General features: G+C 44.1%; 1 protein-coding gene across 1 annotated transcript; it reads left to right on the plus strand.

Moving 5' to 3' along the window:
* Positions 1–576: 576 nt before the first annotated feature.
* Positions 577–6958, plus strand: LOC311115725 (exopolyphosphatase PRUNE1-like). The gene is made up of 8 exons (XM_084157334.1): positions 577–727; positions 2855–2959; positions 3060–3262; positions 3433–3617; positions 3716–3874; positions 3995–4089; positions 4684–4842; positions 5006–6958. Exons 1-8 carry the CDS (start codon positions 689–691, stop codon positions 5390–5392), a joined length of 1332 nt encoding a protein of 443 aa, XP_084013460.1. The 5' UTR covers positions 577–688; the 3' UTR covers positions 5393–6958.
* Positions 6959–13949: the final 6991 nt, after the last annotated feature.

Consider the following 13949-nt stretch of genomic DNA (forward strand, 5'->3'; position numbering starts at 1 on the left):
TGGCGTTTCCACTCACTACCAAATAGTATCAAATATGGTAGTGAGAGGAAGCCCACTGGAGGGCAGTGGGAGAAGATGGAACGAGATGGATTTTGGCCGACATTCTGCATATTTTCTCATCGATGAAACATTTGATCTCAATACAGTTTTCTGTTCCCAAAACTAGAATCTGTTATGAACAGAGTGGACTAAGGTTTGTAGACTTTACCCTTTGCTTGCAAAAGTTTTCAAAAATCGCGTTGTTCAGAAGGAGTGCAAAGGCAAATTAAGTTATTGCACACGCGCACTTCACAGAGTAGGCGTTCCCTAACGGAAATATGCAGATGATACTAGAACGCGCCAATAGGATCTCGCTAGCTTGTGCTTGGCTCTGCCCCCCTTCTTGCTTGTTCTGCCCACTATGGCTCATTTGTTCTCATTGGAAACGACAGCCTGTGGGCTATCTTGGTTTAGTTATAAAAATCTTTGCTACTACCGTTCTCTTTACAACCATATTTGATACTACACTACCCATATACCACGTCACGTCTTTGAAATTCACGTCAGCCCAAGACGAGTCACGCATGACACTTGGACATTACCATTTCAAATTTACAGTGCGACGTGCAGATACAGCTAGCTATATGCAACAAAAACAACTAGCAAACTGTCATTTCAGACTGTCGTTTACGTAGTGCATCCGATAACCATGGAAATGTTTTTAAAAAGCTGTCGCAATGTGCTGAAGGTAGGAACATCGACTGTTTCTGGTGGTCGCTTCATCCATTTTCATTTTTTTGTTTGTCTTAACGGCTAGCTAGTTATGTAGTCGTCTTCTAAACACCTTCGACGTGTACATTTGATGGACAAATTCAATTAGTGGGGTTTTCAGAGAAAGCCAGCAAGACATTACATTCCGACTAGACTAGGGCAATGTGACAGCAGCACGGTCACGGTGTTGGTTGTGGGCTCGTGCATGAGCATAAAAGTTATTCTCAGCCAGTTATTGTGACGATCAGTCAGTGATATAGCTAGCTAGTACTGCGTAACTAGCTGTTGGTTTCAAATTAGTTCAAACTGAGACAGTTGTCACCGTACACTAGCTACATTTGAACTGTACAGAACATAAACTGTCATTACAGCTAGCTAGTTGGCTAGCCAAGATGATTAGCATTGTCACGTAATCACATAATTGGCTGAAATGTAACTCATCCACTGCTTCATTTTGTTGCATGATTATAAATTAAATTGCATTAATATATTTCGGTGATATTCAAACAAATATAATTGTTCAATTGCAATGGACCATGAAAGTACGTTTGTTGTAGCGGCTGTAGGGTCAGGTGCATGTCAGGTGTCAATATGCCCACGTGCATTTTTTGCTTTACGTGTCCTACAGGTCTGACACACTTACATTACATGATGGCTCAATTTTCTAAAATGTTCAGGGTCTTGATACCATGCTCTTAACCTTAAGGAAAATAGGGCTTGTTTTGAACCCAAACAGTGCTATCAAGATTAGTGAGATCAGGTGGTGTTTATAGCGCCTCAGAGCATCACACCTTATTTACTTAGTGTTCAGTGAGGGGGAAGAGAAGTCTGGAGTGGAAATACACAAACATGCTGTCAGCACCAGCACACACAGAGGGCTTTTAGTGCAGATGTACCATCCAGTGTGTCTACATGGGGATGGGGTAGGGTGGGTTGAGAGATAAGACTGATGGGATGGGAAAGACGGGTACGGTGCATCTCAATAGTTAACAGTGGCTTCCTCTCCTTCTGCATCAATCTGAAAACATCATGGATAGATGAGACTGGGTTATATCGTGGATAGATGAGACTGGGGTTATATCGTGGATAGATGAGACTGGGTTATATGGATAGATGAGACTGGGTTATGTCATGGATGCTCCCTGAGAATGTTCTTTCACCTGTCTAGTTACTTCTATGCAGTGCTCTGTTTACTCTTGATCTGCAACAGTTGGCTGACGTCCCTTCGCTATCCCTTCATACTGTGTGCTCGGAGGGGACAGGAAGCAGCATGTTAATAATCCCCTCACTGACCAGAGCGATTTATAGGAACAATTAGGGTTCAGTGCCTTGCTCAAGGGCACATCGACAGATTTATCACCTAGTCGGCACAGGGATTTGAACCAGCGACCTTTCGGTTACTGGCCCAACGGTCTTAACCGCTAGGCTATCTGCTGCTAGGCTCCAGGCTGTAGACCGGCTAATTGTCACATGACCGGCTTTTGTTATGGCAACAAGCTGTCTCTGTTAGCCCATGACTTGTGCCGCTGTCACAGATGGTCACAGACGGCCATGCTCTGGGAAAATGAAACACCCTACTTGTTTCAACTCCACATTTGTAAAGCATTCAACAAAAACATGTAGTGGAGTTAGCAGGCTGTCATGTAGCTTAGCCATTACATCACAGTCTGCTCTACTGAGGTCATTGACGGAATTAGCCTAAGGCTATTTGACAAGGAGCTAGCCAGAGCCTTCAGGCAGGGAAATGAAGTCAGCCCTTAGCTCATCCACTTTAGGCTACGCAGGGATCTGCCATTGACCCTTCAGAAGAAGGCTATTCAAACAGGGTCCAGGGTTTTACTCTAGGATGGGGGACATTGTGCAGAACCAGGAGTACCTCATCTCCAGTGATCAGCATCATTGTGACGTGCATTGACATTACAACACACACACAGCCAGGATCCCTGTCCACATAGCACTGTCCACTCAGTAAGACACATCTGATTGCCTTTGAAGGCCCAATACAAGAGTAATGGATAGACTGCCCTGTATTTTCTCATAGTAAATCCCCTCATAGGAGTTGGATATTCTTCTGACTGTATCCATCCCACTCTACACTCCTCAGGGGAATGCAGAGGGCAGCCCAGAGTTCCATGTGGTCCTGGGGAACGAGGCCTGCGACCTGGACTCCATGGTGTCGGCTCTGGCCTACGCATACTTCCTGCCCAAGGTGAGAGTAACCCACCCCATCATTTGGGCCCCGACCCATGTGTTGAAAATGGTTCAACAGAGCAAGCATCAGGTGTTATTACACCTCTCTCCCCTCCCAGACACTTGATTCTGGGAAAATTCCTCTTCCCGTTCTGAACATTCCCCGGCAAGAGTTCCCGTTGCGCACGGACAATGCCTTCCTGCTGAGAGAGAGTGGCCTCTCCCAGGATGACCTGGTGTTCCGGGACGAGGTGGACCTGGGGAGTCTACACCGGGCCGGCCGGCTGGACCTCACACTGGTGGACCACAACGTGCTGCCCAGGTCAGTGTCAACCATGACACCTTAACCCCTGTCCACTGACAGTCATCCAGGACGTAAACACTTCCCCATGTGATCATCACCTGTATCTCTACAAAAGCTACACTGACCTAGAGACTCATTGAAATAGGTTGACTAAAGTCCCTGACTGACTGTGTGCCTCTCTGTTGCAGCTCTGACCGTGATCTAGAGGAGGCGGTGGTGGAGGTGATCGACCATCACCTCCTGGAGAGGAAGCCCTCTCCTTCCTGTTCCGTTACCGTGGAGACGGTGGGCTCCTGCACCACCCTGGTGACAGAACGGATCATCCAGAAAGCCCCTGAAGTCCTCGACCAACAGGTGGCCCAGCTCTTATATGGTAACCAGAATTATAACTGATGTATGTGGGAAATCATGTCTGTTAGTATTGTACTGTGTGAAGAGACTGAGACATCCTGTTCTTTGTGATGATCGCAGGCACCATAGTGTTAGACTGTGTGAACATGGCCCCAGAGGCAGGGAAAGTCACCCCTAAAGACAGCCAGTACGCAGTCCTCCTGGAGACGCGCTTCCCCAACCTGCCACCAAGGGGCGTCCTCTTCCAGTCCTTGCAGAATGCTAAATTTGACGTGTCAGGTAAACGCCCCCAGGATTAATACCTAAAGCTCAGCCTTGTAGATGTGATTTTTGCCTATCAGATTGGAATGATAATCATCCCATGATATCAATGCAATGCTCGTATTCCCTTGTCCCCAGGTCTCACCACAGAACAGATGCTACTGAAAGACATGAAGGTGGCATCGGAGAGAGATTTGAAACTGGCAGTCAGTGTGATATATATGACACTGGAGGTGGGTGTGCATCTTAACTATTGAATATGTGATACAACAGAAGGTTATATCTACTACTGGTGGATAATAACATGGTTCAAATACTTGTTATCTTGTACAAACCCCAGTTCTGCTGCAGTATGCCATCTCACAATGCACATATTTCACCTATGAATTCTTTGCAGAATCTCACTTCTGATCTAAACTGAACACAGGCCTCAAGTTATCAGAGCCTTTCCCTGTGTTACTGCCAGACACACCCTTCAGACTCTTCCCTGTGTTACTGCCAGACACACCCTTCAGACGCTTCCCTGTGTTACTGCCAGACACACCCTTCAGACACTTCCCTTTGTTACTGCCAGACACACCCATCAGACTCTTCCCTGTGTTCCCAGATACTTCAGACACTCAAAACGTGAAGGTGATATGTTGCACCTAGTTCATGAAGATCACTCATACCACATGTCCAATCAGGTGGAACCACCCACAAGTAAAAAGGCGCAGGGTTTGTGTCTGTCTGATCATGTGAACTTAATAAAGGGACTTAACAGGTGCACTTGAGTTTATACTGAGATTCACAAACAAACTGTAATATCTATAAATGTTGTCCCTCAGGCTTTTCTACAGAGACAAAGCTTACAGCAAGAGCTCTGTGAGTTCTGCCACAAACACAGCTACAACCTGGTGGTGGCCATGACGATCTCCTTCAATGATAACAAGGAGCCCTTCAGGCAGCTGGCAGTCTACAGTTCCAGCACCCTCTACAGGGAAGAGGTAGGAACTACACCATCCCAATCAGACATGATCCCATAGAGTTGACTATCTAGAGTTAAAGTAATTATGAAGTGTTGATAGTAAGCTTTGGATTGCCAGGTTGTTGTTTATTTTACAATGTCTATTTTATATGATCAACTGAATGGTATTTTTTGTCCTGCAGATGAGCCAAGCCTTGGAGCAAGCCCGGAACCCCAGTCTGATCCTGAGTCCAATGAGCAGCCCTTACTCGGACATCAAGGCTTATCTCCAAGGCAACACGTTGGCCTCCAGGAAGAAGGTGCTGCCCATCATCAAGGACTTCCTGAGGGACAGGGAGCGAAGCGCGGTGCATTGTGGGAACCTGGAGGAGAGCTACGAGTCACCACGGCAACGGGCATGCACTGAGGACGCTGGGATAGAGGAGGACTCTCACTTCCCCCCCACCCCTATGAACAGTCTGGTTGAGGGCTGTCCCCTTGACAACGGGCTGCCCAGGATCAGCGCTGAAGCTCTGACGGAGAAGTTCAGCAACATGGCCAGCCAAGAGGAGAACGCAGGGGGACACTGATGTCACTCACACTCCTGAGCACCCAAGCTCACTAACCTGTATAACAGCTGGATGGCCAGAGAGTTCTCGCAACAGGATTTAGACCAGTCAGTACAGATTGTTTGTGAATGTGCAGGGTGATAAGGTACGCACAACATTGATCAGCTGGGAGGACTGGGAGGCACACTGTCCCCAATCCAGAGGAGTAAAGAATCCACGGACAATCCTATTGGAGATAATGGAAATGTATTGAAAGTATGAGTGACACCCATGCTTTCATCCTCGAATGGGAATAAGATATTTAAGTGGGAACTCTGTTAAGGGAAGAATACTCCCGGTTGGTATGTTTCCGGGAAAGCCATTTTGCAGTAGATTTGAGAAAATAGATCCACTCTCTCTCTTCTCCCAAAGAGTGTGTATAGGAATGTTTTTGTGATAGATGCCTAAACAATATGTGGTCTGCTTACTAAGGCAACAGGGATCTTCATCCAAGAGGGCGTTGAATGTCTACTGGAACCAAGAAGCTTGATATTGACATCTAGCCACTGTGCCCTATACTAATGTGTATAGGAACAGTTTTGTGATAGATGCCTAAAAAAATATGGTCACACTTTATTTGGATAGTCTACAGATAGTCATACTATTAACTGACTCTGTTGATAAGCAACTGCTTACTAAGCTTAGGGTAAGGGTTAATAGTTAGAGTTTGGGTTAGGGTAAGAGTTAAGTTTAGGGTTAGGATAAGGGTTAAGGTTAGCGTTAGTAGATAGTTAGTTCAAATGTAACTGAGTCTGTAGAGCATGTAAAGATGGACTGTCCAAATTAAGTGTTACCCTGTATGATATGCAGTGTTGATTTTACATAATTGATAAGCAGTTTGACGTTGAAGTGTTTGTGTTGAATTAGTTATTGCTAGAGATAGCTAGACATAATTCATTGACTGACTGTTTTATTGATAAGAAATCAGTTTTGAATGTTCTTCTGATTCGAAACACCATTATAATACTGTATCTTCTCCAAATGAAAGATGCATATTCTGCAAATTTATGTAAACATTTTTAAAAAATAGATAAAATCTGAGAATATTATCTGATTTATATGCAATTGTATTGCAAGAAGATACAGGAACTTCCATTTGATTGTGTTAAAGCACTTGGTACCAATGATATTTGCTGATGCCATGTTCATTTGAATATAATACTTTGATCTCTTTTATCTGAAACTAGGACTCCCTAGAACCACTCACGGTACTTCCAGGCCTGATGTAGTCTAATTAAATTACTGTATATTTCATAAAATGCTCCAAACTGATGAGAAGAGTGTTCTTTGAGATACAGCTATAATCTACACCAAAAGGTAGAAAAGATTTCAGTCAAGTTTAGACCATTAGCAGCTGTTATGTTATGAAGGACAATCAAGTGAAACATTTCACAGTTTTACCTTTGAAATCATTTGGAAACCACAGTTTGACATTTTTAATAATTTGGAAACCAACTGACAAAAGTTTTACAGTTAGAAATGTAATGATTTCACCTGAAATTTTGAAAAGGGTTAAATAGTATTAAAGTATTTTGGAAGACACTTTTACATTTTCTTGTGACTACAGTTTCTTATTATCCTGTTTTGTCCCTGTTATTTTCAACTCCGTATTTGTGATGTGGAGGATATTAGGACCATGGAGGCTCCTCCCAGTGTGGTATCTACTGTCTACCTTCCTCTAGGGCAGTGCTTCTCAATTATTTTCTGTTACGCCCCCCCTAGGAAGAAGTAAACATTTCGCGCCCCCCAACTCTCCGCCGCGACTGTAAATAGTATAATTTGTCTATAAAATTGTTATATGTACACCTCTGCATAACATTGTATCCTTATTAACATTAAAGAAAATAAAAAAGAAAGAAATATAGATCAACTTACAACAAATAATAACTTTATTAACATTGTAACAGAAAATACTTAAAGTGCATCAATTTGCCTGAAATTTAAAAAAAATGCAACCCTTATTTAAACTGTAAACATTTTTTGACCATTTGATACTGAAAAATAAAATTAAATATAATCAATAAATAATAATACATTCAAATTGATCAGCAACATTAACTCAGGAGCACAATATATGAAACACTTTGACCTATAAAACAAAAATGAATAAAACAATTTGTGCTGATTTTTATTTTTATTTTTATCAAAATGAGGAAGTCAGGATTAATGGCTACAATGAGCACGTTTTGCAGTGCACAGCTTTTCGAAGCAGGGTTTGAAGCATGATACTACAACTCTCAGCTCCTGCTCAATGTTTAGCTGGGACCTGTACTTGGTCTTCAGTGCAGCAACAGCAGAGAAGCCAGTCTCACAAAGAGAGGCAGTCTCCACTCTTAGCCCTCTGCCCTAAGAGTGGATACTGCCTCTCTACACTCAGCCAGAATTCACTCAGTGTCTGTGATGTGAACCTCAGTCTCAATGTGGAGTCAGATGTGATATCAATGAACTGGTCCTCCTCTGCAGAGCTGAAACCAGTTGGAGCTGGTGCATTGAAATGATCTCTCACCCAGTCATATTGGGAACTGTTTTCAGGGAAGTACTTTTTAAAGAATCCCATCAGTGATGAAATATGCTCCTTAATATATGGAATCACTGAGGTGGCATCATAGTCAATAGTGTCAACAAATTCATGCAGGTTCTCGAATGAATCAGTATTTCCTTCATCAAGTCGCCTGCCCCACATTGCAAGCTTTCGAGTGAAAGAGCTGATCTTGAAGCTGTAGATTTAGTTCATTTAGCTTTCCAAATATGTCACTCAGGTAGGCCAGTTTTGCCAGGAAGTTCTCATCAATACATTTTTCTGCGAGGTCATACTTGTGCTCCTGCTCCGAAAACATTCTTATCTGCTCTCTGAGCTCAAAAACTCGGGACAATACTTTTCCTCGTGACAGCCACCTTGCTTCACTGTGAAACAGCACAGCTTGATGTTCAGCTCCCATCTCCTCACAGATAGCAGAGAAGACTCTTGTTTTTAGTGGTCTGGTCTTTATGAAATTGACTACACCTACAATGTCAGTCATAACCTCACTTAATTCAGAGGAAAGGTGCCTTGATGCCAGTGCTTCTCTGTGTATAACACAGTGTGTCCACTCAGCATTAGGTGAGACCTTCTTGATGAGTGCCCAAAGTCCTTTTCTCATCCCTGCCATGGTCTGTGCACCATCACTGCAAACACCAATGCAGTTCTCCCACTTTAGCCCATTCTCAGTCAGGAAGCAGTCCAGCATTTTGAATAGCTCTTCAGCTGTGGCTCTGTCTCTGACATATTTACAAAAAAGTAGATCCTCACACAGGGAGTTTGTCATGTCAAAATGTACATAAACGATAAACAGTATTTGTTGCTGTCAGTTGCAACATTCGAACTGTAAGGCAAAACGTTTGTCTTTGAGTTAAAAAAATAAAAATAAAAAAAAATGCCATTTAGCAGACGCTTTTATCCAAAGCGATTTACAGTCATGCGTGCATAAATTTTTGTGTATGGGTGGTCCCGGGGATCGAACCCACTACCCTGGCGTTACAAGCGCCGTGCTCTACCAATTGAGCTACAGTTTACCAGCTGTTCTTTAAGATCGTTATCAATGTCATCTATACGTCTGGCGACAGTGTCATTGGACAGAGGGATAGTTTTTATTTTTGCAGCACTTGCGTCATCCAGCATGACAGAGACCATGTCTAATGCTGCAGGCAGTCAGCTCCTCTGCTATGGAGTGGGGTTTTCTGCACTGAGCAATTTGGTACGCCACCTTATATGATGCTAACAGTGCTCGCTGGTTTACTGAAGTAGCATTCACAAAGCGGGACGATTGTTGGCAATATTCGGCACGTTTTCGCTGAAAAAACTCAAGAGGCTTATCAGCGTGATTGGGGTGTAATGTCTTTAAGTGACGCCTTAATTTATTTGGCTTCATGCTGTCCGCTGCCAACATTTTTAGACACAGTAAACATACCGGTCTTTCCTCGTCTCCCACCGTAGTCACAGTGAAGCCAAGCGCTACATACGCTTCGTCATATTTCCTCGTCTTAGCTTTCGGGAGACTTTGTCTCATTATCTCCGTCTCTCTCCGCCATTCTTTTCATCCCAGTTGAATATGTTTCCATGGTGTCTCTTAAGGGTTTGTTATCTGCACTTCATATCTCCTGCTCTGTGCTGTGTGCTCTTGTTCGGTGCAAAAAAAAACTACTCCCTGCGGCAAAAAAAAGCATGTTCCCCGGGGTCACATGCGCCCCCCCCTGGCATCGCTCCGAGCCCCCCCAGGGAGGCGCGCCCCACTATTTGAGAAGGACTGCTCTAGGGTTAGGCCGTATCCAGATGTTCATACTGTTTCTGTATCATACTGGGGTATACGTATTACCGGAAGTGCACAAAACAAATTAGGCAACAGGGATCTTGATCCAGGAGGACTTTGAATGTCTCTACTGTAACCAATAAGCTTGATCTTGACATCTAGCCACTTGGCTAGCAAGTTAGCAAACCAAATGCATTGAGCCCTGAGCTGGATATAATTTATTTCTTATAGTTATACTTAACTTATAGTTGCACCCCTGCAGCCCCTGCGAGGCAGGGGTGCCCCCAACCCAAAAAATGGTATTGAAATTCATACCGTTGGTATTTTTTGAAATACCCCGGTATAAACGGTATATCGCCCAAGCCTACCTCCCTCTTCAATCAATCAATCAATTTTATTTTATATAGCCCTTCTTACATCAGCTAATATCTCGAAGTGCTGTACAGAAACCCAGCCTAAAACCCCAAACAGCTAGTAATGCAGGTGTAGAAGCACGGTGGCTAGGAAAAACTCCCTAGAAAGGCAAAACCTAGGAAGAAACCTAGAGAGGAACCAGGCTATGAGGGGTGGCCAGTCCTCTTCTGGCTGTGCCGGGTGGAGATTATAACAGAACCATGCCAAGATGTTCAAAAATGTTCATAAGTGACAAGCATGGTCAAATAATAATCAGGAATAAATCTCAGTTGGCTTTTCATAGCCGATCATTAAGAGTTGAAAACAGCAGGTCTGGGACAGGTAGGGGTTCCATAACCGCAGGCAGAACAGTTGAAACTGGAATAGCAGCAAGGCCAGGCGGACTGGGGACAGCAAGGAGTCACCACGGCCGGTAGTCCCGGCGTATGGTCCTAGGGCTCAGGTCTCTCAGTTGGCTTTTCATAGCCGATCATTAAGAGTTGAAAACAGCAGGTCTGGGACAGGTAGGGGTTTCGTAGCCGCAGGCAGAACAGTTGAAACTGGAATAGCAGCAAGGCCAGGCGGACTGGGGACAGCAAGGTGTCATCATGCCCGGTAGTCCTGACGTATGGTCCTAGGGCTCAGGTTCTCAGAGAGAAAGAGAGAACGAGAGAATTAGAGAGAGCATACTTAAATTCACACAGGACACTGGATAAGACAGGAGAAGTACTCCAGGTATAACCAACTAACCCCAGCCCCCCGACACATAAACTACTGCAGCATAAATACTGGAGGCTGAGACAGGAGCGGTCCGGAGACACTGTGGCCCCATCCGAAGAAACCCCCGGACAGGGCCAAACAGGAAGGATATAACCCCACCCACTCCGCCAAAGCACAGCCCCCGCACCACTAGAGGGATATCCCCAACCACCAACTTACAATCCTGAGACAAGGCCGAGTATAGCCCACAGAGGTCTCCACCACAGCACAAACCAAGGGGGGGGCGCCAACCCAGACAGGAAGATCACGTCAGTAACTCAACCCACTCAAGTGACGCACCCCTCCCAGGGACGGCATGAAAGAGCACCAGCAAGCCAGTGACTCAGCCCCTGCAACAGGGTTAGAGGCAGAGAACCCCAGTGGAGAGGGGAACCGGCCTGGCAGAGACAGCAAGGGCTGTTCGTTGCTCCAGCCTTTCCGTTCACCTTCACACTCCTGGGCCAGACTACACTCAATCATATGACCTACTGAAGAGATAAGTCTTCAGTAAAGACTTAAAGGTTGAGACCGAGTCTGCGTCTCTCACATGGGTAGGCAGACTGTTCCATAAAAATGGAGATCTATAGGAGAAAGCCCTGCCTCCCGCTGTTTGCTTAGAAATTCTAGGGACAATTAGGAGGCCTGCGTCTTGTGACCGTAGCGTACGTATTGGTATGTACGGCAGGACCAACTCGGAAAGATAGGTAGGAGCAAGCCCATGTAACGCTTTATAGGTTAACAGTAAAACCTTGAAATCAGCCCTTGCCTTAACAGGAAGCCAGTGTAGGGAAGCTAGCACTGGAGTAATATGATCAAATTTCTTGGTTCTAGTCAGGATTCTAGCAGCCGTATTTAGCACTAACTGAAGTTTATTTAGTGCTTTATCCGGGTAGCCGGAAAATAGAGCATTGCAGTAGTCTAACCTAGAAGTAACAAATGCATGGATTAATTTTTCTGCATCATTTTTGGACAGAAAATTTCTGATTTTTGCAATGTTACGTAGATGGAAAAAAGCTGTCCTTGAAACAGTCTTGATATGTTCGTCAAAAGAGAGATCAGGGTCAAGAGTAACGCCTAGGTCCTTCACAGTTTTATTTGAGACGACTTTACAACCATCAAGATTAATTGTCAGATTTAACAGAAGATCTCTTTGTTTCTTGGGACCTAGAACAAGCATCTCTGTTTTGTCCGAGTTTAAAAGTAAAAAGTTTTCAGCCATCCACTTCCTTATGTCTGAAACACAGGCTTCTAGCGAGGGCAATTTTGGGGCTTCACCATGCTTCATTGAAATGTACAGCTGTGTGTCATCCGCATAGCAGTGAAAGTTAACATTATGTTTTCGAATAACATCCCCAAGAGGTAAAATATATAGTGAAAACAATAGTGGTCCTAAAACGGAACCTTGAGGAACACCGAAATGTACAGTTGATTTGTCGGAGGACAGACCATTCACAGAGACAAACTGATATCTTTCCGACAGGTAGGATCTAAACCAGGCCAGAACTTGTCCGTGTAGACCAATTTGGGTTTCCAGTCTCTCCAAAAGAATGTGGTGATCGATGGTGTCAAAGGCAGCACTAAGGTCTAGTAGCACGAGGACAGATGCAGAGCCTCGGTCTGACGCCATTAAAAGGTCATTTACCACCTTCACAAGTGCAGTCTCAGTGCTATGATGGGGTCTAAAACCAGACTGAAGCATTTCGTATACATTGTTTGTCTTCAGAAAGGCAGTGAGTTGCTGCGCAACAGCTTTTTCTAAAATTTTTGAGAGGAATGGAAGATTCGATATAGGCCGATAGTTTTTTATATTTTCCGGGTCAAGGTTTGGCTTTTTCAAGAGAGGCTTTATCACTGCCACTTTTAGTGAGTTTGGTACACATCCGGTGGATAGAGAGCTGTTTATTATGTTCAACATAGGAGGGCCAAGCACAGGAAGCAGCTCCTTCAGCAGTTTAGTAGGAATAGGATCCAGTATGCAGCTTGAAGGTTTAGAGGCCATGATTATTTTCATCATTGTGTCAAGAGATATAGTACTAAAACACTTAAGTGTCTCTCCCGATCCCAGGCCCTCGCAGAGCTGTGCAGATCCAGGACAGCTAAGCCCTGGAGGAATACGCAGATTCAAAGAGGAGTCCGTAATTTGCTTTCTAATGGTCATGATCTTTTCCTCAAAGAAGTTCATGAATTTATCACTGCTGAAGTGAAAGCCATCCTCTCTTGGGGAATGCTGCTTTTTAGTTAGCTTTGCAACAGTATCAAAAAGAAATTTTGGATTGTTCTTATTTTCCTCGATTAAGTTGGAAAAGTAGGATGATCGAGCAGCAGTGAGGGCTCTTCGGTACTGCACGGTACTGTCTTTCCAAGCTAGTCGGAAGACTTCCAGTTTGGTGTGGCGCCATTTCCGTTCCAATTTCCTGGAAGCTTGCTTCAAAGCTCGGGTATTTTCTGTATACCAGGGAGCTAGTTTCTTATGACAAATGTTTTTTGTTTTTAGGGGTGCAACTGCATCTAGGGTATTGCGCAAGGTTAAATTGAGTTCCTCAGTTAAGTGGTTAACTGATTTTTGTCCTCTGACGTCCTTGGGTAGGCAGAAGGAGTCTGGAAGGGCATCAATGAATTTTTGTGTTGTCTGAGAATTTATAGCACGACTTTTGATGCTCCTTGGTTGGGGTCTGAGCAGATTATTTGTTGCGATTGCAAACGTAATAAAATGGTGGTCCGATAGTCCAGGATTTTGTGGAAAAACATTAAGATCTACAACATTTATTCCATGGGACAAAACTAGGTCCAGAGTATGACTGTGGCAGTGAGTAGGTCCAGAGACATGTTGGACAAAACCCACTGAGTCGATAATGGCTCCGAAAGACTTTTGGAGTGGGTCTGTGGACTTCTCCATGTGAATATTAAAATCACCAAAAATTAGAATATGATCTGCTATGACTACAAGGTCTGATAGGAATTCAGGAAACTCAGAGAGGAACGCTGTATATGGCCCAGGAGGCCTGTAAACAGTAGCTATAAAAAGTGATTGAGTAGGCTGCATAGATTTCATGACTAGAAGCTCAAAAGATGAAAACGCCATTTTTTTTTTTGTAAATTGA

Source organism: Coregonus lavaretus (genome assembly GCF_964263955.1).
Source record: "Coregonus lavaretus genome assembly, chromosome: 3".
NCBI classification, from domain to species: Eukaryota; Metazoa; Chordata; class Actinopteri; order Salmoniformes; family Salmonidae; genus Coregonus; species Coregonus lavaretus.

Bases quoted from the DNA above. Each gene is read 5' to 3' on its own strand.
- LOC311115725 (XM_084157334.1), top strand. From the start codon at position 689: ATGGAAATGTTTTTAAAAAGCTGTCGCAATGTGCTGAAG. The intron at 3,263-3,432 runs GTCAGTGTCAAC...TCTCTGTTGCAG, and splicing joins GACCACAACGTGCTGCCCAG to CTCTGACCGTGATCTAGAGG. The intron at 4,090-4,683 runs GTGGGTGTGCAT...GTTGTCCCTCAG, and splicing joins TGATATATATGACACTGGAG to GCTTTTCTACAGAGACAAAG.